The sequence below is a fragment of the Apodemus sylvaticus genome, chromosome 16 (genome assembly GCF_947179515.1).
Source record: "Apodemus sylvaticus chromosome 16, mApoSyl1.1, whole genome shotgun sequence".
NCBI lineage: Eukaryota > Metazoa > Chordata > Mammalia > Rodentia > Muridae > Apodemus > Apodemus sylvaticus.
Window position 1 is genome coordinate 37,835,581 of NC_067487.1, and position 27,546 is coordinate 37,863,126.

The 27,546-nt window shown below is 40.2% G+C and overlaps 1 protein-coding gene across 1 annotated transcript in view; it reads left to right on the forward strand.

Annotated features, from left to right (window-relative positions):
* Positions 1 to 263: 263 nt before the first annotated feature.
* LOC127666645 (uncharacterized) overlaps positions 264 to 27,546 on the forward strand; it is a gene marked incomplete at its 5' end in the record, with an annotated part of 126,832 nt that continues 99,549 nt past the window's right edge. The window contains 3 exon segments of the mRNA XM_052159628.1: positions 264 to 428; positions 606 to 1,221; positions 1,224 to 1,531. Of these exon segments, the coding sequence (XP_052015588.1) occupies positions 264 to 428; positions 606 to 1,221; positions 1,224 to 1,531 (1,089 nt within the window).

A 27,546-nucleotide genomic window follows, 5' to 3' on the forward strand; every position in this document is an offset into this window, starting at 1 on the left:
GATTAGTCTGGGCAGCAGCACCACATCTCCAAGTCCTGCAAGTGGCTAGCTGGGCTTCCGGGCGGCCAACTGGGAGAAGTCAGTGTGCTCCAGTGAATCCAGCGGGCCCCAGCGGGAGCCTTAAGGTGCCTGCTTTGGGATCTGAACAGCCTGAGCAGCAGCACCCTGTCTACAAGCAGTGCAGGAGGTAAGCTGTGCACCAGAGGCCAACTGGGAAGGGGCAGCTTGCACTGGTGAGTCCAGCACTGACAAGACAAACTAACACTAGGGAGAACTAGATGGCAAAAGGCAAACGCAGGAACGTCACTAACAGAAATCAAGGCAATATGGCAACATCTGAACCCAATTCTCCTCTACCAACATGTCCTGGATACCCCATCACACCAGTAAAACAAGATTTGGATTTAAAATCACTGGTCATGATGCTGGTACAGGAACACATGAAGGACATACTTAAAGAAATTCAGGAGAAAATGGATCAAAAGTTAAAAGCCCTTGCAAGGGAAACACAAAAATCATTGAAAGAAATCCAGGAGAATACAAAAGCCAACAAGGAGGAAATGCAAAAAACACTTAAAGAAATACAGGAGAACTTTGCTCAACAGGCTGAGGTCATGAAAGACGAAACACAAAAATCTCTTAAAGAAATACAGGAGAACTTTGGTCAACAGGCTGAGGTCATGAAAGAGGAAACACAAAAATCTCTTAAAGAATTCCAGGAAAACACAAACATGCAAGTGAAGGAGCTAAGCAAAACCATCCAGGATCTAAAATCAGAAGTAGAAACAACTAAGAAAACTCAAAGGGAGACAACTTTGGAGATAGAAAGCCTTGGGAAGAAATCAGGGGACAGAGATGCAAATATCAACAACAGAATACAAGAGATAGAAGAAAGAATCTCAGATGCTGAAGATTCCATAGAAACCATGGACTCAACAGTTAAAGAAAATGCAAAATGCAAAAAGCTTGTAACCCAAAATATCCAGGAAATCCAGGACACAATGAGAAGACCAAACCTAAGGATTATAGGCATAGATGAGAGTGAAGATTTACAACTTAAAGGGCCAGCAAACATCTTCAATAAAATTATGGAAGAAAACTTCCCTAACCTAAAGAGAGAGATACCCATGAATATACAAGAAGCCTACAGAACTCCAAACAGACTGGACCAGAACAGAAATACTTCCCGTCACATAATAATCAAAACACCAAATGTTCTAAACAAAGAATACTAAAGGCAGTAAGAGAAAAAGGCCAAGTAACATATAAAGGAAGACCTATCAGAATCACAGCAGACTTTTCACCTGAGACTATGAAGGCTAGAAAGTCCTGGGCAGATCTCATGCAGACTCTAAGAGAACACAAATGCCAACCAAAACTACTATATCCAGCAAAACTCTCAATCACCATAGATGGAGAAACTAAGATATTTCATGACAAAACCAAGTTTACCCAATATCTATCCACAAACCCAGCCCTAAAAAGGATAATAGGAGGACAACACCAATATAAGGAGGGAAACTTCACCCTGGAAAAAGCAAGATAGTAACCTTTCATCAAACCTAAAAGAAGTTAAGCATTCAAATTTAAAAAATAACGTCAAAAATGATAGGAAGTAACAATCACTATTCCTTAATATCTCTTAACATCAATGGACTTAATGCCCCAATAAAAAGACACAGACTAACTGAATGGATACGTAAACAGGACCCTACATTTTGCTGCTTACAGGAAACACACCTCAGGGTCAAAGACAAACACTACCTTAGAGTAAAAGGCTGGAAGACAATTTTACAAGCAAATGGTCTCAGGAAACAAGCTGGAGTAGCCATTTTAATATCAGATAAAATTGACTTTCAACCCAAAGTCATCAAAAGAGACCCTGAGGGACACTTCTTGCTGGTCAAAGGAAAAATACAAAAAGAAGAACTGTCAATCCTGAACATCTATGCCCCAAATGCAAGGGCACCCTCTTTCGTAAAAGAAACTTTATTAAAACTAAAAGCACACATTGCACCTAACACAATAATTTTGGGTGACTTCAACACTGCACTCTCCTCAATGGACCGATCAGGAAAACAGAAACTAAACAGGGACACAATGAAACTAATTGAAGCTTTGGACCAATTAGATTTAACAGATATATATAGAACATTCTATCCTAAAACAAAAGAATATACCTTTTTCTCAGCACCTCATGGTACCTTCTCCAAAATCGACCATATAATTGGTCACAAGACAGACCTCAACAAATATAAGAAGATCGAACTAATCCCATGCCTCCTATCTGATCACTATGGAGTAAACGTGGTCTTCAATAGCAACAGAAACAACAGAAAACCCACATACACGTGGAAACTGAACAATACTCTACTCAGTGATACCTTGGTCAAGGAAGAAATAAGGAAAGAAATTAAAGACTTTTTAGAACACAATGAAAATGAAAACACAACATACCCAAATCTATGGGACACAATGAAAGCAGTGCTAAGAGGAAAACTCATAGCACTGAGTGCCTCCAAAAAGAAAATGGAGAGAGCATACATTACCAGCTTAATGACACGCCTGAAAGCCCTATAACAAAAAGAAGCTATTTCGCCCAGGAGGAGTAGAAGGCAGGAAATCATCAAACTCAGGGCCGAAATCAATCAAGTAGAAACAAAGAGAACCATGCAAAAAATCAACAATAACAGGAGCTGGTTCTTTGAGAAAATCAACAAGATAGATAAACCCTTAGCCAGACTGACCAAAGGGCACAGAGAAAGTATCCAAATTAACAAACTTAGAAATGAAAAGGGAGATATAACAACGGAAACTGAGGAAATCCAAAAAATCATCAGATCCTACTACAAGAGCCTGTACTCAACACAACTGGAGAATCTGGAGGAAATGGACAATTTCCTTGACAGATACCAAATACCAAAATTAAATCAGGACCAACTAGACCTTCTAAACAGTCCCATAATGCCTAAAGAAATAGAAGGAGTCATAGAAAGTCTTCCAACCAAAAAATGCACAGGACCAGATGGCTTCAGTGCAGAATTCTACCAGACCTTCAAAGAAGAGTTAACACCAATACTCTTCAAACTATTCCACAAAATAGAAAGAGAAGGAACACTACCCAATTCCTTCTACGAAGCCACAATTACGCTGATACCAAAGCCACACAAAGATTCAACAAAGAAAGAGAACTTCAGACCAATTTCCCTTATGAACATCGATGCAAAAATACTCAATAAAATTCTTGCCAACCGAATCCAAGAACACATCAAAACGATCATCCACCATGATCAAGTAGGCTTTATCCCGGGAATGCAGGGTTGGTTCAATATACGGAAATCCATCAATACAATCCACTACATAAACAAACTCAAAGAACAAAACCACATGGTCATTTCATTGGACGCTGAAAAAGCATTTGACAAAATTCAGCATCCCTTCATGCTTAAAGTCTTGGAGAGAACAGGAATTCAAGGCCCATACCTAAACATAGTAAAAGCAATATACAGCAAACCGGTAGCCAGCATCAAACTAAATGGAGAGAAACTTGAAGCAATCCCACTGAAATCAGGGACCAGACAAGGCTGCCCCCTTTCTCCTTATCTTTTCAATATTGTACTTGAGGTACTAGCTCGGGCAATTCGACAACATAAGGAGGTCAAAGGGATACAAATTGGAAAGGAAGAAGTCAAACTATCATTATTTGCAGACGACATGATCGTCTACCTAAGTGACCCAAAGAACTCCACTAGAGAGCTCCTACAGCTGATAAACAACTTCAGCAAAGTGGCAGGATATAAAATCAACTCAAGCAAATCAGTGGCCTTCCTATACTCAAAGGATAAGCAGGCTGAGAAAGAAATTAGGGAAATGACCCCCTTCACAATAGCCACAAACAGTATAAAGTATCTTGGGGTGACTCTTACCAAACATGTGAAAGATCTGTATGACAAGAACTTCAAGACTCTGAAGAAGGAAATGGAAGAAGACCTCAAAAAATGGGAAAACCTCCCATGCTCATGGATCGGTAGAATCAATATAGTTAAAATGGCCATTTTGCCTAAAGCACTATACAGATTCAATACAATACCCATCAAAATCCCAACTCAATTCTTCACAGAGTTAGAAAGAGCAATTATCAAATTCATCTGGAACAACAAAAAACCCAGGATAGCTAAAACTATTCTCAGCAACAAAAGAAAATCTGGGGGAATCAGTATCCCTGACCTCAAGCAATACTACAGAGCAATAGTGTTAAAAACTGCATGGTATTGGTACAGTGACAGGCAGGAGGATCAATGGAACAGGATTGAAGATCCAGAAATGAACCCACACACCTATGGCCACTTGATCCTCGACAAAGAGGCTGAAAACATCCAATGGAAAAAAGATAGCCTTTTCAACAAATGGTGCTGGTTCAACTGGAGGTCAGCATGCAGAAGAATGCGAATTGATCCATCCTTGTCTCCTTGTACTAAGCTCAAATCCAAATGGATCAAGGACCTCCACATAAAGCCAGACACTCTGAAGCTAATAGAAAAGAAACTTGGGAAGACCCTTGAGGACATCGGTACAGGGAGAAAGTTTCTGAACAGAACACCAATAGCATATGCTTTAAGAGCAAGAATTGACAAATGGGACCTCATAAAATTACAAAGTTTCTGTAAGGCAAAGGACACCATCAAGAGGACAAATCGGCAACCAACAAATTGGGAAAAGATCTTCACCAATCCTACATCAGATAGAGGGCTAATATCCAATATATATAAAGAACTCAAGAAGTTAGACTCCAGAAAACCAAACAACCCTATTAAAAATGGGGTACAGAGTTAAACAAAGAATTCTCACCTGAAGAACTTCGGATGGCGGAGAAGCATCTTAAAAAATGCTCAACTTCATTAGTCATTAGGGAAATGCAAATCAAAACAACCCTAAGATTTCATCTTACACCAGTCAGAATGGCTAAGATTAAAAATTCAGGAGACAGCAGGTGTTGGAGAGGGTGTGGAGAAAGAGGAACACTCCTCCACTGCTGGTGGGGTTGCAAATTGGTACAACCACCCTGGAAATCAGTCTGGCGGTTCCTCCGAAACCTGGGCACCTCACTTCCAGAAGATCCTGCTATACCACTCCTGGGCATATACCCAGAAGACTCCCCACCATGTAATAAGGATACATGTTCTACTATGTTCATAGCAGCCCTATTTATAATTGCCAGATGCTGGAAAGAACCCAGGTATCCCTCAACAGAAGAGTGGATGCAAAAAATGTGGTATATCTACACAATGGAGTACTATTCAGCCATTAGAAACAATGAATTCATGAAATTCTTAGGCAAATGAATGGAGCTAGAGAATATCATACTAAGTGAGGTAACCCAGACTCAAAAGGTGAATCATGGTATGCACTCACTAATAAGTGGATATTAACCTAGAAAACTGGAATACCCAAAACATAATCCACACATCAAATGAGGTACAAGAAGAAAGGAGGAGTGGCCCCTGGTTCTGGAAAGACTCAGTGAAACAGTATTCAGCAAAACCAGAACGGGGAAGTGGGAAGGGGGTTGGTGGGAGGACAGGGGAAGAGAAGGGGGCTTGCGGAACTTTCGGGGAGTGGGGGGGGATAGAAAAGGGGAAATCATTTGAAATGTAAATAAATTATATCGAATAATAAAAAAAAATTGCAAAAAAAAAAAAAAAAAAGAAAAGAAAGAAAATCACCAGGGCTCACAGGCCAGCAATCCTAGCTTAGTTGAACAGTGCCAAGTCAATGAAAGAATGTGTCTCAAAATAATGGGTGGACAGCATCTGAGTAAGGACATTGTCCTCTACCTTCCACAGGTATAGTCAATCCTGCCCTAATATGTGCACACCTCTCTCTCTCTCCCTCTCCCTCTCTCTCTCTCTCTGTCTCTCTCTCTCTCTCTCTCTCTCTCTCTGTCTCTCTCTCTCTCTCTCTCTGACACACCACACACACACACACACACACACACACAGAACTTCAGGCTCACCAAATCTTCAAAGTACACAGATTCATCCTAGATACACAGTGTACATGGGACCACAGCAGCATATCATCTAGAAACTTGTATGAAATGCAGAATCCCAGGCCACAATCCAAAAAATCACAAACTTGAATCTGAGTCATAGGACTTGCCTACACAAAGTCGATCAGTCTCTTTGTTTGAAGCTTTATGAGGACCATAGTAGGAAGAGATGAGAATCCTTGTTCCCATTGTCTGGTTGCTAACATATAGCCTATAGCCTGATAATTGATAAACATGGATTCTAGGCACAGAACCAGAAACTGTCAAGGTCAGCAAATCTGAGAGCTCAATATCAGAGCAAGTCAAAAGAAAGTCTGGGAAGAAAAGCATTCCTAATAGTCTTTCTAGGAAAGAAGGATGGAACATCATGACGAGGGGAAAAAGTCAGACTGCTTCTAAAAACCCAACAAACCATGGAGAAGGATGTTAGTGTGTGAATTTACCCCCCTTTATATTGACTTCCTCTCTGTCATGAACAACTGAATTGAAAAAAGACAGCCATACTATTCATGGTCTCTCTGTCATGAATGTTCTTCCTATAGATGTCTGTATATCTAATTCCCTCATCTCCTTAGATCTTTTATCAAAATTTAGAATTCCAATGGTGCCCACTTCAGCCTGACAGTTGAACTTGCATATATACCTTTCCATCAATACACCTCTTCAATTCTAACATCCGGCTCTACTTTTACCTTTCCCATTACACTTTCCTGTAGGCTCAGATTTTTTAAACCCACTTTAATAAGGATCCTTAAACATTTTAATCTCCCTTCTAACCCACCATCCACCAGAATTAGTGGAAAGAAAAAATTAATAGGCAAAGGGGGATGCGAACCTGTTTAGAAATGGGGCATTTCTAGTCTTCATTATTAGGATATCAGCAATTCAGTTCACATGAATCAGGAGGGGTAGCGCAATCCACTTGCAAACACCATTCATGAATCAGCAACAGCAGCTTGATCCAAAATAAACCTCGAAGCAAGATGCCACCAGAATATCACAAGAAGTTCTATGGTGTGTTTCTCTCTACAAAGTTATGACAATTGATGATTGGGGAAGAAAGAAAGGCAAACCAATGCCACAGCATCTTCAGCAAAAAAAACCAACGTCAGCAAAACCCAACAAAGACCAGCAAAGAGTAGCAAGGCAAACCAATGCCACAGCCCCATCCAGTGTCTGTTGGGTTATATTAAACCCTTTCCAAACATCACATGTTTTCTCAAGAGTCTGCTCTGGCAAAATATCACATGCCCCTTTTCCAGACAGCTTCCAGAAAAATACATCATGTCTGTTCTCAACAAAACATCCTCTCATCAGACAGTTTCCAGAAAAAAAATCAACTGAGTCTCCAAACAAACCAGAAATTTCCCCTTCCCGCCCATCTACCAAACATACAACATACCTATTTGTTTAGTCTGCCTACCAATAATACCTCTGCTTTTTGTCATACAGGCTCCATGAAGGAGGGGCTTAGGTTTATTCTCTGCACTAAGCTAGGTATCTAGTCTAAAGCAATGTCTGAAATCTGGTGTGTATGCAACAAATACATGCTAAATGAATGGTGAAAGTTCCTCAGGAGCAGTGGAGTTTTAGAGGCTGGTTGTTGGACTCAAGGAGAACTTTGAAATGATCACTGGTTTGTATGATTACTACATTCATGATCTTTATCAGGTCAGTGAATTTTCTCAATGTGTGCTTTCTCACAAGTTTGATCTGCCTCACAGGGTTGTGATAACATTAAACAGTGCCTGAACACTTCACAACACCAGTCCATCCTTACTGTTCATTCTCAGATTTTACAATTACATCACTGCTGGAAACATTGTCTCTAATGCTTCTAGCAGCCATTTGCCATGTTTTTCTGGTTGTTTTAAAGCTGATCGCTAGTTATAGGTTGAAGCTAGTCACGAGCTGCAAGTTAAAGTCTATTATTGACTATAGGTTCACCTTTGCTACACAAAGAGTTGTTACATTTTTCACTGCACAAAAAAATAATCTCTTTCCACATTCAGGAGTATTAACACACACACACACACACACACACACACACACACACACACTTAACTGACAGTATGCTGTGTTGAAAGCACTATGACCTCATGTGGTTGAGCCTTCATTTTTGTTTTGTTTTTTTAATTCACTTTATGTCCTAACCACAGCCCACTCTCTCCTCTCTTCCCAGTCCTACCCTTACAAATACCTCCCTCCATTTCTCACTCCCCTTCTCTTAAGAGAAGGGGAGCCCCCTCCTTGGGTACCACCCCACAAGAGGTCAAGAAGACAATTAACTTGGAACCACTGACACTCAAAAAGCCTGGGCCACCAACCAGGGATCATGCAGAAGATGGACCTAGTTCTCCTACACACTTGCAGCAAATGTGTATCTTGATGTTCATGTGGTTCCCCTGACAAGTGGAATGGGGTCTACCTTGGTCTCTGTTCCCTGTCATTGGATCCCCTTCTCCCCACCCCTCTTTATTTTCTTAACAGGTAAGGAAATGAAGGTCTGAGGTTAAGTTGTTTTCAGAAAGTCACATAGCTTCTTAGCAGACAATAGATCGAAAATCTGGGTTTTGAGATTACTGAGCCAACATTCCTTCCACACCATCTGGCATGAAAACTATTGTAAAAAGTCCCAAACTTTTCACCCTGGCAGAGTTATCATAATGTAGAAGATAGTTGAGGTCAGGCCTGGGATGTGCTGGATTCCTCTCTATCCTAGTAGCTTCAAATAAAACATGTTGAGAGTATTTTTAACTCCCAAGTAGTGGTTTGTTCAAGAATAAACATTAGACAAATCCTGCTTATGCACAAATAGAACATTAAGTTCCTTCATATACAACATAGAAGATTCTAGTCATGGAACAATACCTCAGTCAAGTCAATGATGCAGGCTTTTTCAGCTTTACTACATTAATTTTGAATTTCTTATGCTGTCCCTATCAGTTGGATTGATATTCATCGACAAGTTCATTCCGCTATTTTGCTTTAACTTTTCCCTAAATATTGCTCAAGGGTATCAGAAATAGTAAAAGCCAAGGAATTATTTTAGTATCATTAGTAACAGCTCATAGACACATTCTCAAAATTGGCCTAAATATTCATCTGTGGGTAATTATAAACTTGGCCCTTCTACCTGCACAAGCAACTTACCAGCTGACAGGAATAGGAAAAGAGAAAAGGGGAGGGGCCACTGAATACATACTCAAGAATGCAACATCTAACAGTCTGGTCTGTGATTAAGTCTCAAAAAAATTACTAAAAATAAACCAAAGAAGCAAATAAAACAGTTGTTATGGAAACATGTTTGAATCACTCAAAGCAAATTAAAATCCCTTCTATTTGCCAAACCACACAGGCTCTACTACACACAGTACAAGCCCATACAAATCAACATCATAAAACAATAAAAGGAATGTAGCACCATAGTAGACCTCCATAACAGAGCAAAACTCAGGAATAACAGGAGTATCTGATTGGTAGGTAGTTCTGAATTTCTACCGGAAGAATCTAAACTTTTAACCCATCTTTAGTCCATTCATTTATTCAACAAATACTTATTGAGTATCTGCCAAGTAGACTTTGAAACAACAGGAATTCAAAAATCAGTGGTATTTTTATATATTACACAACTTAAAATGTAGAAAAGAGGGCTTCAGTAAATGTTGTTTTATAAACAATAGGTAGATGCAGAAATGAAACTAAAACACTCATGTTTATCTGAGTTATATATCATAAATCCTTCAATGCAGTATTAAGGCTAAATGTCTAATTATAGAGGGGTGATTTAGAAGAACAAATAAACAGAATGTGTAAACATTATTCTAAAATACTAAATCTAAGTTTCAGGTGTTGAGAAGGAAATATACGCAATAGTTTCATCCTAGATAAGCAGAAAATATAGGACCACAGAAAGGCAAGGACCTGGCTAGCACTGATGGTAAGTCAGTGGGATAAGTGAATGAGTGGAGTCAGAGTCTAATGTACATTGACACATCCACTTTCATCAGCACAGGCAAGTCTCTGCTACACGGTTGTAAGGACAGTGCAGAAATGAGGTACAAGTCTTTTCTCCCTGTGTCTTACCCAACAGATAATGCCCAGCAAGAACAACACAGAAGGATGAAACTGATTTGAAAGGACATATCAAAGTGCCAAGTAATATAAAATAAGAAAAGGTTCCAGGTCATTTCAGCCTCCAAGAAACAAATGAATAAATATTACTCTCTGCCTAGCTTTAGAAAAGTAAAAAAAAAAAAAAAAAAAAAAACAACAAAAAAAAAAAAACAAAAAACAAAAAACAAAAAAAAAAAAAACACCAGAGAGCAATGGAGCTGACCTTATTTGGCTATAAAAAATAAAAAATTTTAGGGTGACTGCTTAGAACCCAAACTCTTGTATAGCATCAGGCCCAAGGTTTTAGTGTGTGATCGTAGCAGACTTAGCATCAGTAGTCTCGATTTCCACATAAGTAGGTATGAAATATTCACAGGAAACTACTATGGTCATTTCACGTGGTTTTAGAAATGGCTGCCACAGATAAGTAGTAAATCAGCATGGCCAAAAGCAGGACATTGCCAGCTTAACTATCATGGATGTGATACAAGTGGCTATTCAATGCACTGAAGACAGAGTGAGGTTTGCACCAAGATCATTGTCATCCTTCCTAATTCCCTTCTTGGATATATTCAGATATTGAATCTGGCACACTATTTAGTCACATTTGCCGAATGGTCTTGTGGAACTCTCCACACACCCTCCATCCCTTAATCCACTAACATTTATACCCACAAGAGTGGTGTCTTCATCACCTTCAGCTCTCAGACATTTATCATTCCAGCTCTTCATTAGTTGTTTGTATCAAAGACTATGGAACTGAAACCTCATCTCCCACATCACCCAACAGGGGACTGGTGCAATCTTAGGACATGACCCAGTGCTGCCAAGATGAGGGTGAAGAGGAGTAGCAACTGAGGAAACTGTTCCTGAGAATTGTACCGAGAGTGGAGAATGCTTCCTGACACAGTGGGCCCCACCAGCAATGGATAATTCATGAATCCGCAAAGAAGATAATATATCTAGTGTGTAAAATTAAATCTTTAAATTGTAATGCTGAAGATAATTCAAGTAAAAACAAAACAATAATAAAACGTAGAAACATCATCCTTGACTTCATGATAGCCTGTTTTAATCAATAAGATTAAAGTATTCAGATTAGAACTCGAATATGATCTTGAGACCCTAATCCAAAGGGTCCTAAAGATAACAGACAAATTATTTTACAGGGAATTACAGATGTTTAAACATCGCTTTCTGGTTCCTTCTCAGTTATGTTTGGATAGCACTGCAAATCTGTGGTTAGCAATGGTTGTTCGTTCCTCTCTCCAGAGCCTCCCTTGCACACGACTGAAGGAGCGCTGGATGCTACTGTTTGGGTCCATCTTGTTTCTTCTTCACACCTCAACTGACTTTCCCTTTTTAGCTCTAAGAATGCTGGGAATATGTGTATCCCAGAAGAAAACCGATCTAAAGCCAAAACTCTACAAATGCACATTTCCATAGGTGCGAACTGTAGCTGATATAATCAGCATCCATCCTCAGGGACGTAAAGTTCCCTCTGGCGCACTCTGCTCATCATCACACAGCTAAGGACAATCTCAGTTTCCAAGTGCACATCTTTCTCACTGTGTGGTTGGAATCACCGCGGTTAAATGATACAAAGTCTCCCCATCTACTCACATTCACAGCATTCTATGGAGAAGATAAAACAAAACAGAAGACACAAGGCATAAGCATAATGTATTGGCTATCCCTCGTTATTAGTTTTTCTCTGCATTATTTGACAATATGTCCAATCCTGCTGCCAGCGGCATCTCTTTCATTGCCTTCTAAGCCAATGGCACATTCTCTCCCCAACACTTGAGAGATTACAAATCATTTTCATTCAATAACATTTAATTTCCTGAACGAATAAATTTTTAAAATATGAGAGGTTTGAGTACACATATAGAGCTCATTTTAATTTCCTGTTTGCCCTTGTGATTGTGGCTTTAGGAAAACTGACAAATATTTGAGATATATTTTCTGTCCACATGGTTGCGCTCATCTTAAAAAAAAATACAACCATGTATTTTTAAAAATTGGTGCTCACATGAAATCTCTGTTTAATTATGTTTTAGATAACTTAGTTGCTAATATTTGGTCACAATACACTTTTACACTGGTGCATGGCAGATAGAACAGAATATGAAGCTAAAAATCACAATATGTTTCCATGCTGCCAAAACTCAGAGTTGAACTTAAAGAAAAATTGAAAATAGTGAAGAATACTTCAGAAACTCATTTACCAGTGTATTGCTACTTTAAAAGTAATTTGTAAGTATAAAACTACACCAATAGTAACATAGAGGCAAGTTTCTTTATAACTTTTTCTGCTCCATTTCCTTCCTAAACCTTAACAGTTTGTAAGTTTTATGTATAAGTTCTGGGTAGCAAAAGAAAATCAATAAATATCGAATGTGATGTTCATGAGGTTTAATCCACTATTCCCTCATTTATACATTATAAAATCCTCTATCACTAATTGTAAATTAATCTCATGCTTTTATTAAAAATTCATATTGTTTCATAGAAATTTACTGAATGACCTCCCTACATACAAACATCTTTTTCAGCTATATGAACAAACGATTCCAGTATTTATTATTCAAAAGGATCGCACAGGATGCCCTCTATTTATGTCTTGTGAGGCAGTGAGAGAAGTTTAGAGGTGGGGTTCTAGTCTCTCTAGTCTCAGCTACATGCACTTTAACATTTTCATGTGCCCTGCAAAAATATGTGAAATCTAAGATGTCTTCATAGCATCCACCTCCACAGGTATACTGTGAATGCCACAGCATGAAAAGTCTCTTCCTAATTCTTGATGTTCTCAAAGTGATGCCCTGTTTAGCTATTTACCTCTTCATATATGGGGTTTCTAGCTACAAAACCCAAACTGAAGACTACTGAGTTCTTATATTTGTATAATTCTTTGTATGCTCCACCATATCTGACTGCTTATCACAATTTGCACATTAGACATTCCATAGTTTTTAATGAAGGTAATGAAAAATGCATGTGCCTTTTCAGTTTCTGTTTTGAAAACTAAACATATGTGGTGTGCATTTATAATGTGCATGGTTACACATTTATAGCCCAGGGGTCTTAGTTTTGAGAAATAAATAGTTAAGAAAATGGTAAAAGATAATTGTTTAGAAAAGAACAGACCAGATCCTACAGCTGTGACTTTAATAAGACAGGTTGTTTCTTTGGTTTTGTTTCATTTTGTTTTTTAAGAGAGCAATTTAGTTTAGAATCTGATGAGAATAATTTACATTTTAAGAACTGACAATAATGTGTTTTTTTAAAATAAAATTCATTATTTAACATACTTTCTTAGAGATGCCAAAGCACTGTGACCTAAAATCAAATTCTATAGTATTTCAGCAGCTGGGAAAGCCCCAAGGTTGCAAATCGAGGAATGGCTAGACACAGGCGAATACTTCTATTGGTCAGTGAGCAATAGAACCAGAGAAAGCAGGTGGCATATTTTTACCTTGTCCCTGCGTTATCAATCTGCTAGAGGTTTTACTTTCACATTCTCTCTTAAACAGATATGTAGAAGTTTTTATAGTGTCCAGTATAGAAAGGGTTAAAGAAATGGGAAAGAGGATTTTTAATTAAAGGAAATACTAGTTTAAAAACTTGAAAGGAAAAAAAAAATACTTCAAGGTTTTTGAAAGTAAGCAATGGTCACCCTCTATACCTGATTAAAGCAGTTATGAATCCCATACTGTTGGAAATCATATGAGCAAAGGAGAATCCATTGAATAGAATATATTTCTACCTTGACAAAACACTAGTGTCCAAGTCTAGACAAAGAAAGAGGTTTAGGCTTTCTTTCAGTACACTAATAAAAAGACCTAAATTCAAATTTCTCAGTATACATGAAAATTTTCACTTAGATAATAATTCACATGTTCTAGAGTGCCCAAGAGAAAGTTCATATCAAAAACCTAATGTTTCAGAGGTCTGAGACTAGGGGACACCTGGGAAGAACTTCTTCTACAAAGTCATTGGAGACAGCTTACTCTGTGTGCTTAAAGCCATCAAGACTATTTTTCAATCAGAGGCAACATGTTTTAGAGCTTACCATTTAAAGTAGCCAACAAACACTTGAATTGGTGAATTATACAAAGCTATGCCACCTATGGTAGTACAGGAGGAAGATATTGATACAAGAAACTAATTTAATTAATGTTAATTATGTTATGTCAGAAGCCACCAACTAGAAGGTAGGGAGTCTAAGAACAGGCACAGAGGTCATTGATCTATACAATTCTATGTGTCTTAGAGATAAAACAACTAAAGAATACCCTCCCAAACTAATCCACACATCAAATGAGGTACAAGAAGAACGGAGGAGTGGCCCTTTGTTCTGGAAAGACTCAGTGAAGCAGTATAGGGCAAAACCAGAACAGGGAAGTGGGAAGGGGTGGGTGGGAGGACAGGGAGAGAGAAGGGGGCGTATGGGACTTTCGGGGAGTAGGGGGCTAGAAAAGGGGAAACCATTGGAAATGTAAATAAAAAATATATCGAATAAAAAAAATCTAACAATAAAAAAAAAAGAATACCCTCCAGTAAAGACATCAAACATGCATGCACAAAGGTTGTTGAAAAGACATTGAAAAACAAGAAAAAGCTGTTTGGAAGGGTTTGGTACAATCCCTTCTGAAAACAAAGGATTCTTTAGACTACATTACAAAATTAGAGGTTTGCCACAGGAGTTATACCCAGATCGCTGCCTTACCTTGTAAATTTTGACACAGAATCCACTAAATTTCTCTTGTTTCACCATCCTAAGTGAGATTACCAATCTTTGCCATCAGGATTAGTTCAGACATCTAGTTTCTATGTCCAAAGTGCTGTGACTTATATTATGCTACAGAAAGGATCTAGGAGGGTAAACACAGGAAGGTTGGAATGGACCTACGCATCCACCCAGGCTATGCCCAGGAGAGTCTGCCTCAGGTTAGCCAGCCTACAGTGGTCAGAAGAAAAATACCCACACACCCATCCTGACCACACAGGCCCATGGAGCCTAGAAAAAAAGACACCAGTGGACCTGCCATGGGTCCCACTAAGGAGGACAAAATCATGATGAAGAGATGGGAAAGATGGGAGAAAAAGCAAAGCCAAGGGGACTACATACTGTGGAGAAAGGCGGAGCTGGAGACTTGACTGTGAGGAACAGACAGATACGAGGAAGTCATGATGAGGTCATGGCCCTGGGATTCTGCCAAGGACCAGGTCTGGGTCTGTGGCCCAGCAGCAGCTGTGGTCTGTGTTGATGTTGATGTCCCAAGTTACCACCAAAGGCCATATGCAGATGTGAGGTCTGGGCTGCCACCAGAAACTGTGTATCTGAGGGTTGTCCTGGTGAGGGGGGATATGCTGGTTTGAGTGACTTCACTGCCACCTGAGGTCACGAGGATATCCAGGCCCAGTATACTCTTGGGGGTAGGGAGTATGTCTGGGTTCATGATCCTGTGGTAGCCAGAGTGTCTATGCTGGATTTTCAGGTCTGTGCTACCACCAAAAGCCAGGCAAATGATTGCTGCCTGAGGCACTGTGCGGAGCTGCACGCCCACTCCCACCCCTTGCTGGTCACCACACTCTGGAGAACTAGTCCCCCTCACTGAACAGCACAGTAGAGGTAACTCTGAGGGTATAAATTCAAGAGAGCTAGCCCCACCAAGACTTTGCTGTGGAGTGTCATGGGAGAGGGAGAAATTCCTCCCCCCTCGAGACCTGCCACAGGCAGGTCAGCTGGCCATGGGAAAGCTGGCTTAGAGGTCATCAGAGTGGGAGAGTTGGCCTGCCCTTTATTCGATGCTGTACCCAGGAGAGCAGGTCCTGACCTCACCTGGGCAGCACAGTAGAGCTGGCCCAGGTGGTAAAGGCATGGCTGAGCCAGCCCTGAGGACATGACAGTAGGAAAGCTGACCCTGCTTCTTGCCAGCTGAAGCACTAGCTGGGATACACAGGGAAGTGCCAATGAGCTTGCCCTGGTGGTAGGAGCACAGAAGAACTGGTGGGCTGACCAACTCAGTTACCTCTTAGGCCCAGATCCAAGGCTTTGAGTTGGCCCACCCAATGTATATCTCCTCTATGAACTGCTGGAGCACATGAAAGGGCTGTCCTGCAGATCCATGGCACAGGGCAACAACAGGATAACCAGGAGGCATCCCGGTAAGGTTCCAGTATTGACAGTGTAGCAGCAGCCAGAAGACTCAAACTAGACCAATAAATCATTGCAATGATTACTTGCAAGCAAAATGTGGACAGAAGGGTACACTATGTGACACACAATAGCTTCCATGACAATATTTTTATTCTATCCTTTCAATGTATGTTAATTTAATTTGGGGTGGAGAAGTTGCAAGGGAAGGGAGCAGATACCTATAGATGGTATGAGGAGATGAATGGGATTGAATTGCATGATGGGAAATTCACAAAGAATCAATAGAAAGTTTTATTTTTAAAGAAGGTTGGTATATGTCTATGTTTTTAACCCATGTAAATCATGAACCGCCATATGGGGCAGATGTCTAATTAGGGTAAAGCATTTGAGGTGGAAAAACCAGAAGGGGCACAGGAAGAAAGGAAGGGAAGAAGAGAGAGAGGAAGGTAGCAAGGAAAGGTAGAAAAAACTTTGTCACATTCTGAAGAACTCCAAGTAAAGACCCAAACCAGAGCAGCTTACCTAAAGTATAGTTTAGAAGACATAGTGCATATGCAGGACAGGTAAGTACAGTGGGCAAAAAAATCAACCTTTAACTCTTATGCTTACATTTTCAGAAGTCCCTGGTTAATCTACAAATGCCCTCAATTTATCAAGATTCCTTAGTCATGGAAGACTGCAACATTGTTCTGAAGGACTAGGCCTATCTTTAGGACCAAGATAGCAGAAAGTAGACACCATGGGACAGAGCCAAAGGCAGTGAAGAGCTGTGTTGTCTCTTTCTTCAGCACTTCAAAGGAATTCAGAGCAATAGCTACCTCTTTAAGCGGGCTGATAACTCAATGTTATCTTCTTAATGACCCCAGAGGGACCAGGGAAAGGTCAGATAGAACTCCCTGGTACGGCTGGCACACTTCTGATTTGTTCCCACACCACCCCCAGGCCAGAGAAGAAATGGTAGCTCTCTAGAGAGCTCATATTAAAAGAATGTTAAGGAAGGTAGCTCTCATATTAAAAGAATGTTAAGGAATCTTATTTGAGATTTGAGAATCTTATTTGAGATGACCTGTGGTCAGTGTCCCACTAGGAACTTCTTTATTGAGTTCTGGACTGTGCTATTAAGTCAAACAATGAACTTCAGTATGTGCTAAAGTCAGAAAGAGCCAAGCAGCTCTTGGAATAACATTTTGTAGCTACACAACTAGAGACATATTTAGTAAAAGGGAAAAAAGGATGTCAGGGGGATTTCCACAATCTCCTAACTGGAAGACAAGAGCAGCAGTGAGTTAGTAAAGAGTTGACCAGTCCCGGAACTCTAGCTTGTTTTTGAAGGAAAAGGAAATGTCTACAAGAAAAAAGTGTCAAGAAGGGACCCGACAATAATCAGTACTGTTGTGAGGGGGAAATGCTTCACAGAAAGCCATTTCACAGCAAACGGCAAAGTGGCCTCCTATCAAACCTCAGTTCATGTTTTTCAGATCTCTGAACAAGTTAAACAGAGTGGTTTCCCTTTCGACTACATTCTAAAGCGTTTTCAAAGGCTTGCGCTATCTCCATTTGTAGTATCTGATAGTGCAGGGGCAGAGTTCATTTTTAGCCAATAAAATAACTCTTCATGAGGTTGAGAATTTGAGCCCAGACAAGCCACAAAAAGTACAGACTCGACTAGACGTTCAAAGTTCCTAAAACGCACACATACATCACTCCGCTAACAGTAAATACAGGAACCACAGACCATTCTCCAGCACTGGTCTCAGTTTTGATTAACTGTGTTGCCATGAAGATCCTTCTCTGGGATGCTTTGCACTAGAAAGAATATATCCAGCCCTGGTTTTCTCACAGGGCAAACCTTTTCCTTTCTCTGTGTGAAAACTTCCAGGGTTTCTGATTGCCCACAAAAATTTTACAAGCTAGTTCCACAACATATGTGACTTTTTAAAGAACACGGAAGTGCAAGGGCCTCTCAGGCAGGGGCAGTGTGTTTAACTGCTAGTGTTAGCCACAGCAGCCTCACCTCTGCTGTGAACAGCTTTAACCACCAGCCATCAGCTGTGGGAAGAGAAACAAATACCTCGACGTTGACACAGGAAAGAAGCATCAGCTGTGGTAAGCCATGGCTGAGAGCTACAGAGAATGGAACCAGTCACCAAAATAGATCCAAGGCAGATGAAGGGTCCAGAATTCTCCATTTGGCAAAGTCAAATACAGACATTATTATTTTGAACTTGCTAGCAAGCAAGGCTACCAGAGGTGATAGAGAACCATGAGAAGGGGATTGAATTTTGTTCTTTGGGGAATTGAACCCAAGACGTGACATCTGCCACTGGGCTGCATCTCCAGCTCCAGCAGCAATGTTTCAAATGCCTTTTATTTCTCCTCACATTTTGTTGGGTTCCATAGCTGCCTGCAGCTATTACGAAGTGGGTTTCTGGAACAGAAGCTGAGGGATGAATAGGGAAGGGGCGAAAAGAATGAGGGCTAAGACAATATTTCACTGATCAAAGCCGGAAACTTTAATGGCGCCAGACCTTTTAACAGTTTGGGCAAACCCTTCCCCCCAGACTCCAGGCTGAGTTCCGGTGGAAGTTGTCTAGCTTCTTGGAGGTCCTCGTCTTGACTGCTCCAGCAGCTGGGTGGGTCACCTGCTTAATTGAGGAATTCCTAGACCTGGAGGAACAAAGAACTTAACCTTTACTTCAAGCACTTCACCCTAGGTAGAGCAGGATCCTGGCTATATGGGAGAAGTTAACCTTGACCATACTCAAGTACACTCTTAGCACTCCACCTAAGGATAAAAATTCCTGCTTTAACCTACTTCCCTATTATGTCCTAATGGCAGATTCCTGCCTGAAGCCAGGGATTGTCCTTGACCAAAGTCAAACTCTGACCACGTTCATGACTGCCCCAATATGGCTCTGTACAACATTTGACATATTTAAATATTACAGCATGCATGTAAGATATATGTTCTCTTTATATAATATAAGCAACAATATTTCCTCTCAAAAATTATGTGATACAAACCAAGATGATTTTTTATTCTTCACCAATTTCATATATATACACACTGATGTTGGGGGGAATTTTTGTCCCTTCTTATGTCTTTCTTACCCACCCCATCTTACCTTATCTTTCTCTTATCTCTTGCTTTGTCTCCTGAATCCTTTCTTATTTCCAACAAGGCTCCTCCTACTTTGATGACGTTTCTTTCTTACCTGCTGGGTTTAATTATAGTTGATTGAAAGGGTCAGTTAACTGGAATATAGACAACTTATCAGTGGATACACCGATAAGGAAAATGAACTCTTTCCCCCAAAACCTTTTAACTGGCTGTAGTCCTTCAGTGAGGGGTGGAGCCCCAGGAGACTCCCACAGATGCACGAGGAAAGTGACGGCTCCAATCTTGTGCAGGTCTTATGTGGGTAACACCACTACGGTGAGTTATGTCACTGTGTCATGTCCAGAAGCTATGTTTTAATTATTTTTAGAGTTTCTTACTTTGTGTGTGTGTGTGTGTGTGTGCACATAAGGAAAGATGTTAACATGTAGGGTTGGCTACACATGAGTGCACACATTCACTATATGTAGAGATCAGAAAACAACTTGCAGGAACTGGTTCTCTCCTAGTGGCCATGTGGATTGTAGGAACAAATCCAGGTCATCAAAGTTAGCAACAAAGGCCCTTACCCACCGAGTCATGTTGTAGTCCCAGAGGAAACTTTCTTAGCACTCCACTCCAACCTCTGGCTCTTAAGCATGTCCTCCCTTCCCCTCCACAGTATTCCTTGATCATTGTCATGAGTAAAATAGAGATCTGGTTGAAGAACAAGCACTCTCTGATTATTTACTCTCTGGACTGTGACTAGTTGTAGATCTCTAAATTAGACATTGCCTACTGTAAAAAGAACCTTTTCTAATGAAGGCTTAGGCAGCACCAATCTCTGGGTATAAACCCAAGTATTTAGAGGACAGTTTAACATCCATCTAAGATAACAGTAACTAGACAAGAAACTCTTCTAAACTTATTTCTGTTGGAGAAAATACTGACATAATCCATCTTCTTTTAGAGGCATGGACAGAAGACATATTTTGGGATGCTTAACATCACTTTGGTATCTGCTTTCTTCAAATAAGTTAACTTTGACAAATGCATTTTTAGTGAGCTAATGATTTTTATCTCCTTGTGGCAAAAAATGAAGGATATCCCATCCGCAAGTAGAAGATGACAGCCTTGACATTAGATACAATCTTGGATTGTATGTTCTTAAATAGCTGGTATCCACTTAGTCAGGGTTAATACTGATTTTTCTTTCAACCAGCAGGCCATCATTTTAAAAATATTCCTCTGTTGCAAAAGTTCAATCTAATCCCCTGACCACGCATGTATTCTATCTTGTAAGCACTATGATGAACTGTGTGGCAGAAACAACATTCTGCCAACATGGGCTCTTCTAAGACAAACTCCAGTTTCATCTTACTTTTGTTTAGAGAACATTGAATGCCACATTAGAAATCTTAGTCGTATTTCAGAGACCATTAGAAATCTAGCTTGTATTTTAGAGACCATTTGGTGATGCCCTGACATGATATATAAAGGCATGGCCAGCTATCAAACCCATTCCGATAGTAACCCCTACCAAATAGCCAGCATGGGAGTCATCAAAGAAACCAGGACAAAAGGCAAATACCACCAGGTAACACCTACGGATGCCACATGCACAGAAATATCACCCAGATAAGCACTCTCTGAATTCCTAAACAATGAAAAATATATAATGAGAAAGAAACTGTTCTTGAGTTTTTGCTGTTGTTTTTCACCAAATTTGGGAGCTAATTTTCATCCATTAAGGACCAACACATAGTCTCTGAGAAGTGTATATACAGTAAAACACCAAAAGTTCCCAACCATGTAAACCTTGATACACTCTAAATTTCGTTATTAGGTAAAAAGCAGATTCCTTAGATGTGCATGTTCCATGATATACTCACAGAGAAAGGAAAAGCTGAGGAGACAAGGCATAGCACTTCCCTGTCAGAGAGACTTTCTGGTACAGGTTGTGTAACATGACCTTCTGAAAGCTGTATATTGGGTTGGAGAGATGGCTCAATGGATAAAAGTGCTTGTTGCTCTTCCAGAGGACTAGAGTTCCATTTTAAGGCTCCGTGCCAAATGACTCACAAAAATGATGCCCAAAATTCCAGCTCAGGATATCTAAAGTCCCCTTTTGGTCTCTAAAGGTACATGCATGCATCACACACACACATACACACAGAAACACAAATACACACACCACATGGCACACTCACTGAGGGAGAAAAACATAACATCATATTTTCTATTTCTAACATTTGCGAAATTCCAGATTCTCCAAACAAAGTTTATTGCAGAAGATCCTCGAGACCGCTGGAGATGGACAAATTAGAAAGTCAGAGATAAAAAGAAGAACTGAAGATGTTCTGGCTATTGAAATGCGGTTTCTCCTTCCTTTCTTTCAGGCAGGCACCCACCCCTCTTTTAACTTTTGTCCTTCCTCTCTGTACTGTAGTAAGCTCATCGTGGAAAACAGATTGCTAAAGATGCAATAATTTTCATACTTATCCATCGTAATTGCTTTGTTCTCATATAAAATCTTCTAAAACCATTGTAAAAATTGCCAATCCATGTAGTAAGTCTTCACAGGAAGTCGCTTTACACTCACACAGGGGCCCACCAGGATGATTACATAAAGAAACTAGTGAGAGAAAAGACACACATATTCTGTCCTTTGTATTCAGGGGTGGTTTGTTTCCTGTGTGCTTTCTTCTTATGCTTTGAGAAGAAATATGGTGACATAGACATATGCTCTAGCTCACCAGGGTAGCCACTGTGACCCACAGAGTCATGTTCTCGTGCACATTATGGCTTCCCTTTCACTTCCGGGGCAAGGATGTATGAATCCAATGCAGCTTCCTCTAGCTGATGATGTCAGACATCGTCAGTCCATGGAGACACTCAAAAAGGAGTGACCTAATCTTGTAAATGATTCCAAGATAGGTCTAGTTCTGTTCTGGAGGGGAAAACAGAAAGTCATACGTTTTATATGATTTCATAACTGATGTCTAATGAGCAGTAGGTGTTTTTTTGTTAATTTGGAAGCTCCCATTATTTTTCCTTCAGTTTTCAACCAGATGTTTCCACTTTGCTAAATCTAATAAACTAAAGCTTCCAATATCTCACAATTTTTGAAAGACAGGATGCCACTATATTGCTCTGGTTGATTCCCGAGGCCACAGAGTGCTCTAGCCTCAATTTCCCTGGTAAAATATTTATTTTTAAAAGTAGATTCTATAACCCTTTCTCTATCACCCATCCTCATTCCTTGCTACTTTGGCTCTGTAGGGAAGAATCTAGCAAAAGTTTTAAACTTTGACTATAGAAGACAGTTCACATGTACAATTTAGCATTGTCTTCAGTTAGAATTGGCCTCAGTTTAGCAGGGTGGACACAGGACCTGATTAGATACAAACAATACTTAGATAATCATGGCTTCCCAACACATAACACAAATTTGAAGGCAGAGAGGAAAGGAAGAGGAGAGAAAAAGAATAAAGTGAAAAATGAAAGGAGGGAAGTAGAAGGATCTTAGTTTCCATCTAAGACATATTTCCATCCCACTTAACTGGGATTCCAGATTCACAAGGGATCTTCCCCACCCTTTCCTCTGTGCTTTCCCAATAAGCAGCTTAACCTTTCCCCTACTAAGAGGGCAGCCCTTAGAGTCTTCCTGCTCAGTAAATACTAGCAGCAAATCGATTAAGTCATTGAATGGGGAGTGAGGCAATGAGGATCTTTCAAATTTTCCAGCTGTGACATAGCTTCTCTTCCCACCTGGCACACTGCTAACAGCTCTGCCAAGAGTAGTGTTGAGCCAGCAGCCCAAGGGCCAGACCACCTGTGAGTGGAAGGAAGCCCATCTTATGTGTCGACACCAAACCTTGCCTGACCAGATCCTTCATTCAGAAACGTGTCCCTTCTTTCCAGTCCATATGTTCTCTAGGAAGGTGCAGCACACCACACACACACACACACACACACACACCACAAACACACAAAAGCTTGGAAATGTGGCAAAATGATTACTTAGCTTATAAAAGGCTTTGGATTCCATTCCTAGTATTCCTAGTACCCTACAAACAGAACAAGGAAAAGGGCTCACTTGGTAAATTGGCTGCTGCAAGAAGGAAGGCCCAAGAAGCCATGTTTAAAACAGCAAAGACAACAACAATGAAAAAAAAAGCAAAAACAAAAACAAAAACCACCATTCTGTTTCTCTAACCCTAGCTACTCAGATAGGGGGAAGAAGACAGGTAGAAGCAAGTGGATCTCTGGAGTTCTTGGCTTTTTACAGTAGCTAGATCCTGACACTGAAATGTTTGAAAAGCAGATATATGTGAAAATTAAAGCCCTCTGGTTGCAGCAGACTTTCATTATTACTGTTCCTTTAAAGTGTAGTCTAGTTAACTGACAGGATGGGGCTCATTTAAAAAAAAAGGCATGGCCTCACCGCACCCGTTGTGAAATTAGTGAATTACGTGTCAAAGACACTAAGAATAGAAGGGATGACATCACTTATTTTCCTACCATCAAAAAGGAAAAGTGAAGCCATATTGGAAGGAAAAGTGTCAAACATTTAATATTTGTTCGTATTTTTCTTCTCTTTGCAGGGGGACTTGTTTATTGTTATGTTATATATATTTTAATGTGATAAATTAATATCCAAACCCCCAAACTAAAAAAATTAAATGAAATATTCTTAGTGCACATTTCTCCATGTTGATTTTTCCCCCCAAAGTATGGACAATGGCTCGTTCGTATCAGAATATTTTGTTTCCTTCTCTAATCACTCTAATAATGATCTGCTGGCCACTCCCCAGGCCTTAGAGGTTAGGGGACACACTTCTCTGTTTCCAGTGGCCTTCCTAGATAGCTCTCAGAGAGCCACCAACTTCGTGTTAACTTGTTCCAGAAGTCCTATGAAAACAGTACAGATGAAATCTTCCTGTACAGATGAAACCCGGGTGGACCTTAAGTTGACATAAACAGCGTTCACATGGAAACAGCTCCACTCCAGCTGTGAGCTGGGTAACATTTTGCCACATCATAGAAACCTTTGTAAGTGGGAGTTTGCTATCTACTAGGCGTGTGACCTGGAAATACCTTTTGTCTTAACTCCCTGTGTGGGAACTAACAGGATGAGGTCCTTGTTCTGTTGTAAGTCAGCTGACTTGCTAAGGTCCCCAGTCCTCGGAGCACTACCTGGTGAAGAAAGCTAAAAGACTCCAGGGATCCTCCTCCTTGTCTCCACTAAGGGGATTCCCAATAGCTGTCTCTACACACATACTCAAAGACTTCAGCACCTGTATGGGAAAACACACACAAAAACACACAAAGGCACACATGAAGGAAAGAAGTTTAAAACCTTAAACATCACCAGGTAATGGTGTATGGAACAGGCATTTAATCCCAACACTAGGGAGACAGAGGAATGTGGATCTCTGAGTTTGAGGCCAGCCTGGTCTACAGAGCTAGTTCCAGTACAGCCAGGACTGCACAAAGAAACCCTGTCTCAGAAAACAAAACAAGACAAATGAAAAAAACAAAAAATCCTAAAATCATGGAGTTTGGGAGAGGGCCCTGTGGGCATTGTAACCCAAAGCACATCTTAAGAAAAGAAGTAAGATAAAAGGTCATTAGTTTAAAAATGTAAAACCACATTTCTTCCTATGTGTCACCTCACTGACTCGTCTAGATAGTCTCAGTGACACAGGAAGAAGTCCCTGTGCATTGACACTACAACTTGTACTGTATATACAAGCACTCCACAAATGTCAAGCAAACACCATCATTATTAATTTCAAGAACATTGAGCCTACAATCCGAATGTTTGTTCAATAAGAAATAGTTTCCAGTTGGGGGTTATCTGAAAATGAATGAGTACTCCCTCAAAGTGTTTCATTCATCACTCAGAACGAATCAATTGTGATTCTCATTCGCCTTTTTTTCTAGGTAAGGTTCAATTTCAGGACTACCCACTAACTTAACATGTGTTTATTAAGTAGCCACACAGACAGACTGAAGCACTGGCAATCAGAAAAGTCTATAAGACATTTGCCTTAAATGAACTCCATTTCAATTAAGCACACTCCCAGAAACAGAAAGAGGTGAAAAGATGTGTCACAAAATGTTAGGAGCCCACATTTTATATATAAAGGATGACTTGGTTTTGCCTTATTCTCCTTTTCTTTTCTCTATGGTGAATATTATCATTATAGTCATGAAAAGAGGTCCCTTTGACGACAATGTCTTCATCCTTGACTTCTAAGTTGGTAAGGCAGCCAACTTATCAACACTGAGAATGTGCTAGATCTCACTGAGTTCATTAATACTAAGGACAAGAGTCACATCTTGGGCTATCAGAATTGAAAATCCCATTTTATCATTACTACCCCGAACTGCCTCTGGTAACATTTTCATTCACATGGTGATTTGTTTTTTAAAAAACTGTTAAATTTAAGTTACAGGCTTTAGAGGGAAATGCCCACCATGAGAACCTAGATGTTTGCCTTCTGTGGCAACCACCAAGGCTGCTGGTACCCTTCCCTCCTTCTCTTCTCCACCCACAGGTGTCTGTAGCAAAGGAAACGTGGTGGTGGATATCTGTGAGCATCTGATCGGATATCCCCTGAAAAAGTGCTTCAGAAGCAATTTGATGCTTCTCAAAATGCTCGTCACACAATTATATTATATCTGCCACTTAATTCTGAAACGTGCCTACTCCATCATGAAGGTGATCCTATCCAAGGCCAAAGGAAGCCCTAGACTCTTTCTCCTTAACTAAGTTATTCATTTGCAAAAGAAATAATTATAGAGCCCATTATTTCAAAATCTTCTTCCCATAGCCTCCAAACCATGACACTGATGTGTTAATATGTCGACCTATAACTGATGTCCTTTTCAGTTTTATAGCAAGACTGATGAATCTTATTAGAATTATTCTGTTTTCTAGCTGTAGAAATACGTTCCAAGTCCACTATTCATATCAGATCAGAGATCATCAGCAATATATCACTATGTGCCTGCCAGCCTGGGTGACTTACTGAACACAGAGTCAAGAATAAACACTGACCAACGGAATTATTTTCTGTTATAATTAGACCTGAGGGACTTTTCTGTAAATCTCAAAGATAGTACCAAATCATTAATATCTTACTATAAATCTTGCAATTGTTGACTTTAAGCCCAATAATTATTTAGAGGCAAATTTCCCAACTTTACTTTCTGATATCTTTCTGGCTTTCCTATGCTTTATCCAGAATGAAATTCTTAGTGACCTGGTTTTAAAGAAAGGCTACAGCAAATGCAGGGCACCAAATCCTTTTGGGTTTTCTATTTTTCTGCAACCCCCAAACCTTTCTCTTTACAGTTTAGTTTCTGCTGTCAACGGTTAGCATTAGACATGTTTTCCTCTCCCCACAAGTCCCCGGACCAGATAGGTAATGAGACCCGGGCCCTTGGCCTCCACTGTGTCGTCTGCTACCATCTGTGCAGACAGTTGAGCAATGGTGAATACAGAGACTCAGTATGTGTGCAATAAATGGTTGCTGAGAGATCAGGGCGTGCACACCACCACTTCTAAGACACAGGAAACACTGCAAAAGGGTAGAAAAAGTGTAAGAGCTGTAAAATGTTAAGAAAAAAAAAGACTGCAAAATGCTATCTACCTTCAAGGCACAACACAGACATTGCAAACCCAAGGCAGAGCCTTGTAAATGTTTGATCTGGTTCTTCCTCTCAGACCCACGCTCACAGAAACAAGACTTAGACTCGAAATATATTTACAAATACCTTGGCCATATAGCTAGGCTCCTCTCTGACTAGATCGTAACTTGATATAACCTATTTATTCTGATCTTCATTCTGCCACATGGAACCATGAGTCCATCTTGTCACATCTCCCCAGGGAAGTCTCCCATGACTTGCTCTATCCCAGAATTCTTTTGGCCTCCCGGACATCCCACATTCTATTCTATCCTTTCCTATAGGCCATAGGTTTTTTTAATTGACAGGTGATGCATCCATATAATATGTAAGATATTCTATCTACAGAGCCTGTCAACAGGCAGGCAGGCACTGGGATGGGCTCATGGCTCTCCTCTTCCCTGCCAAACTATTGGC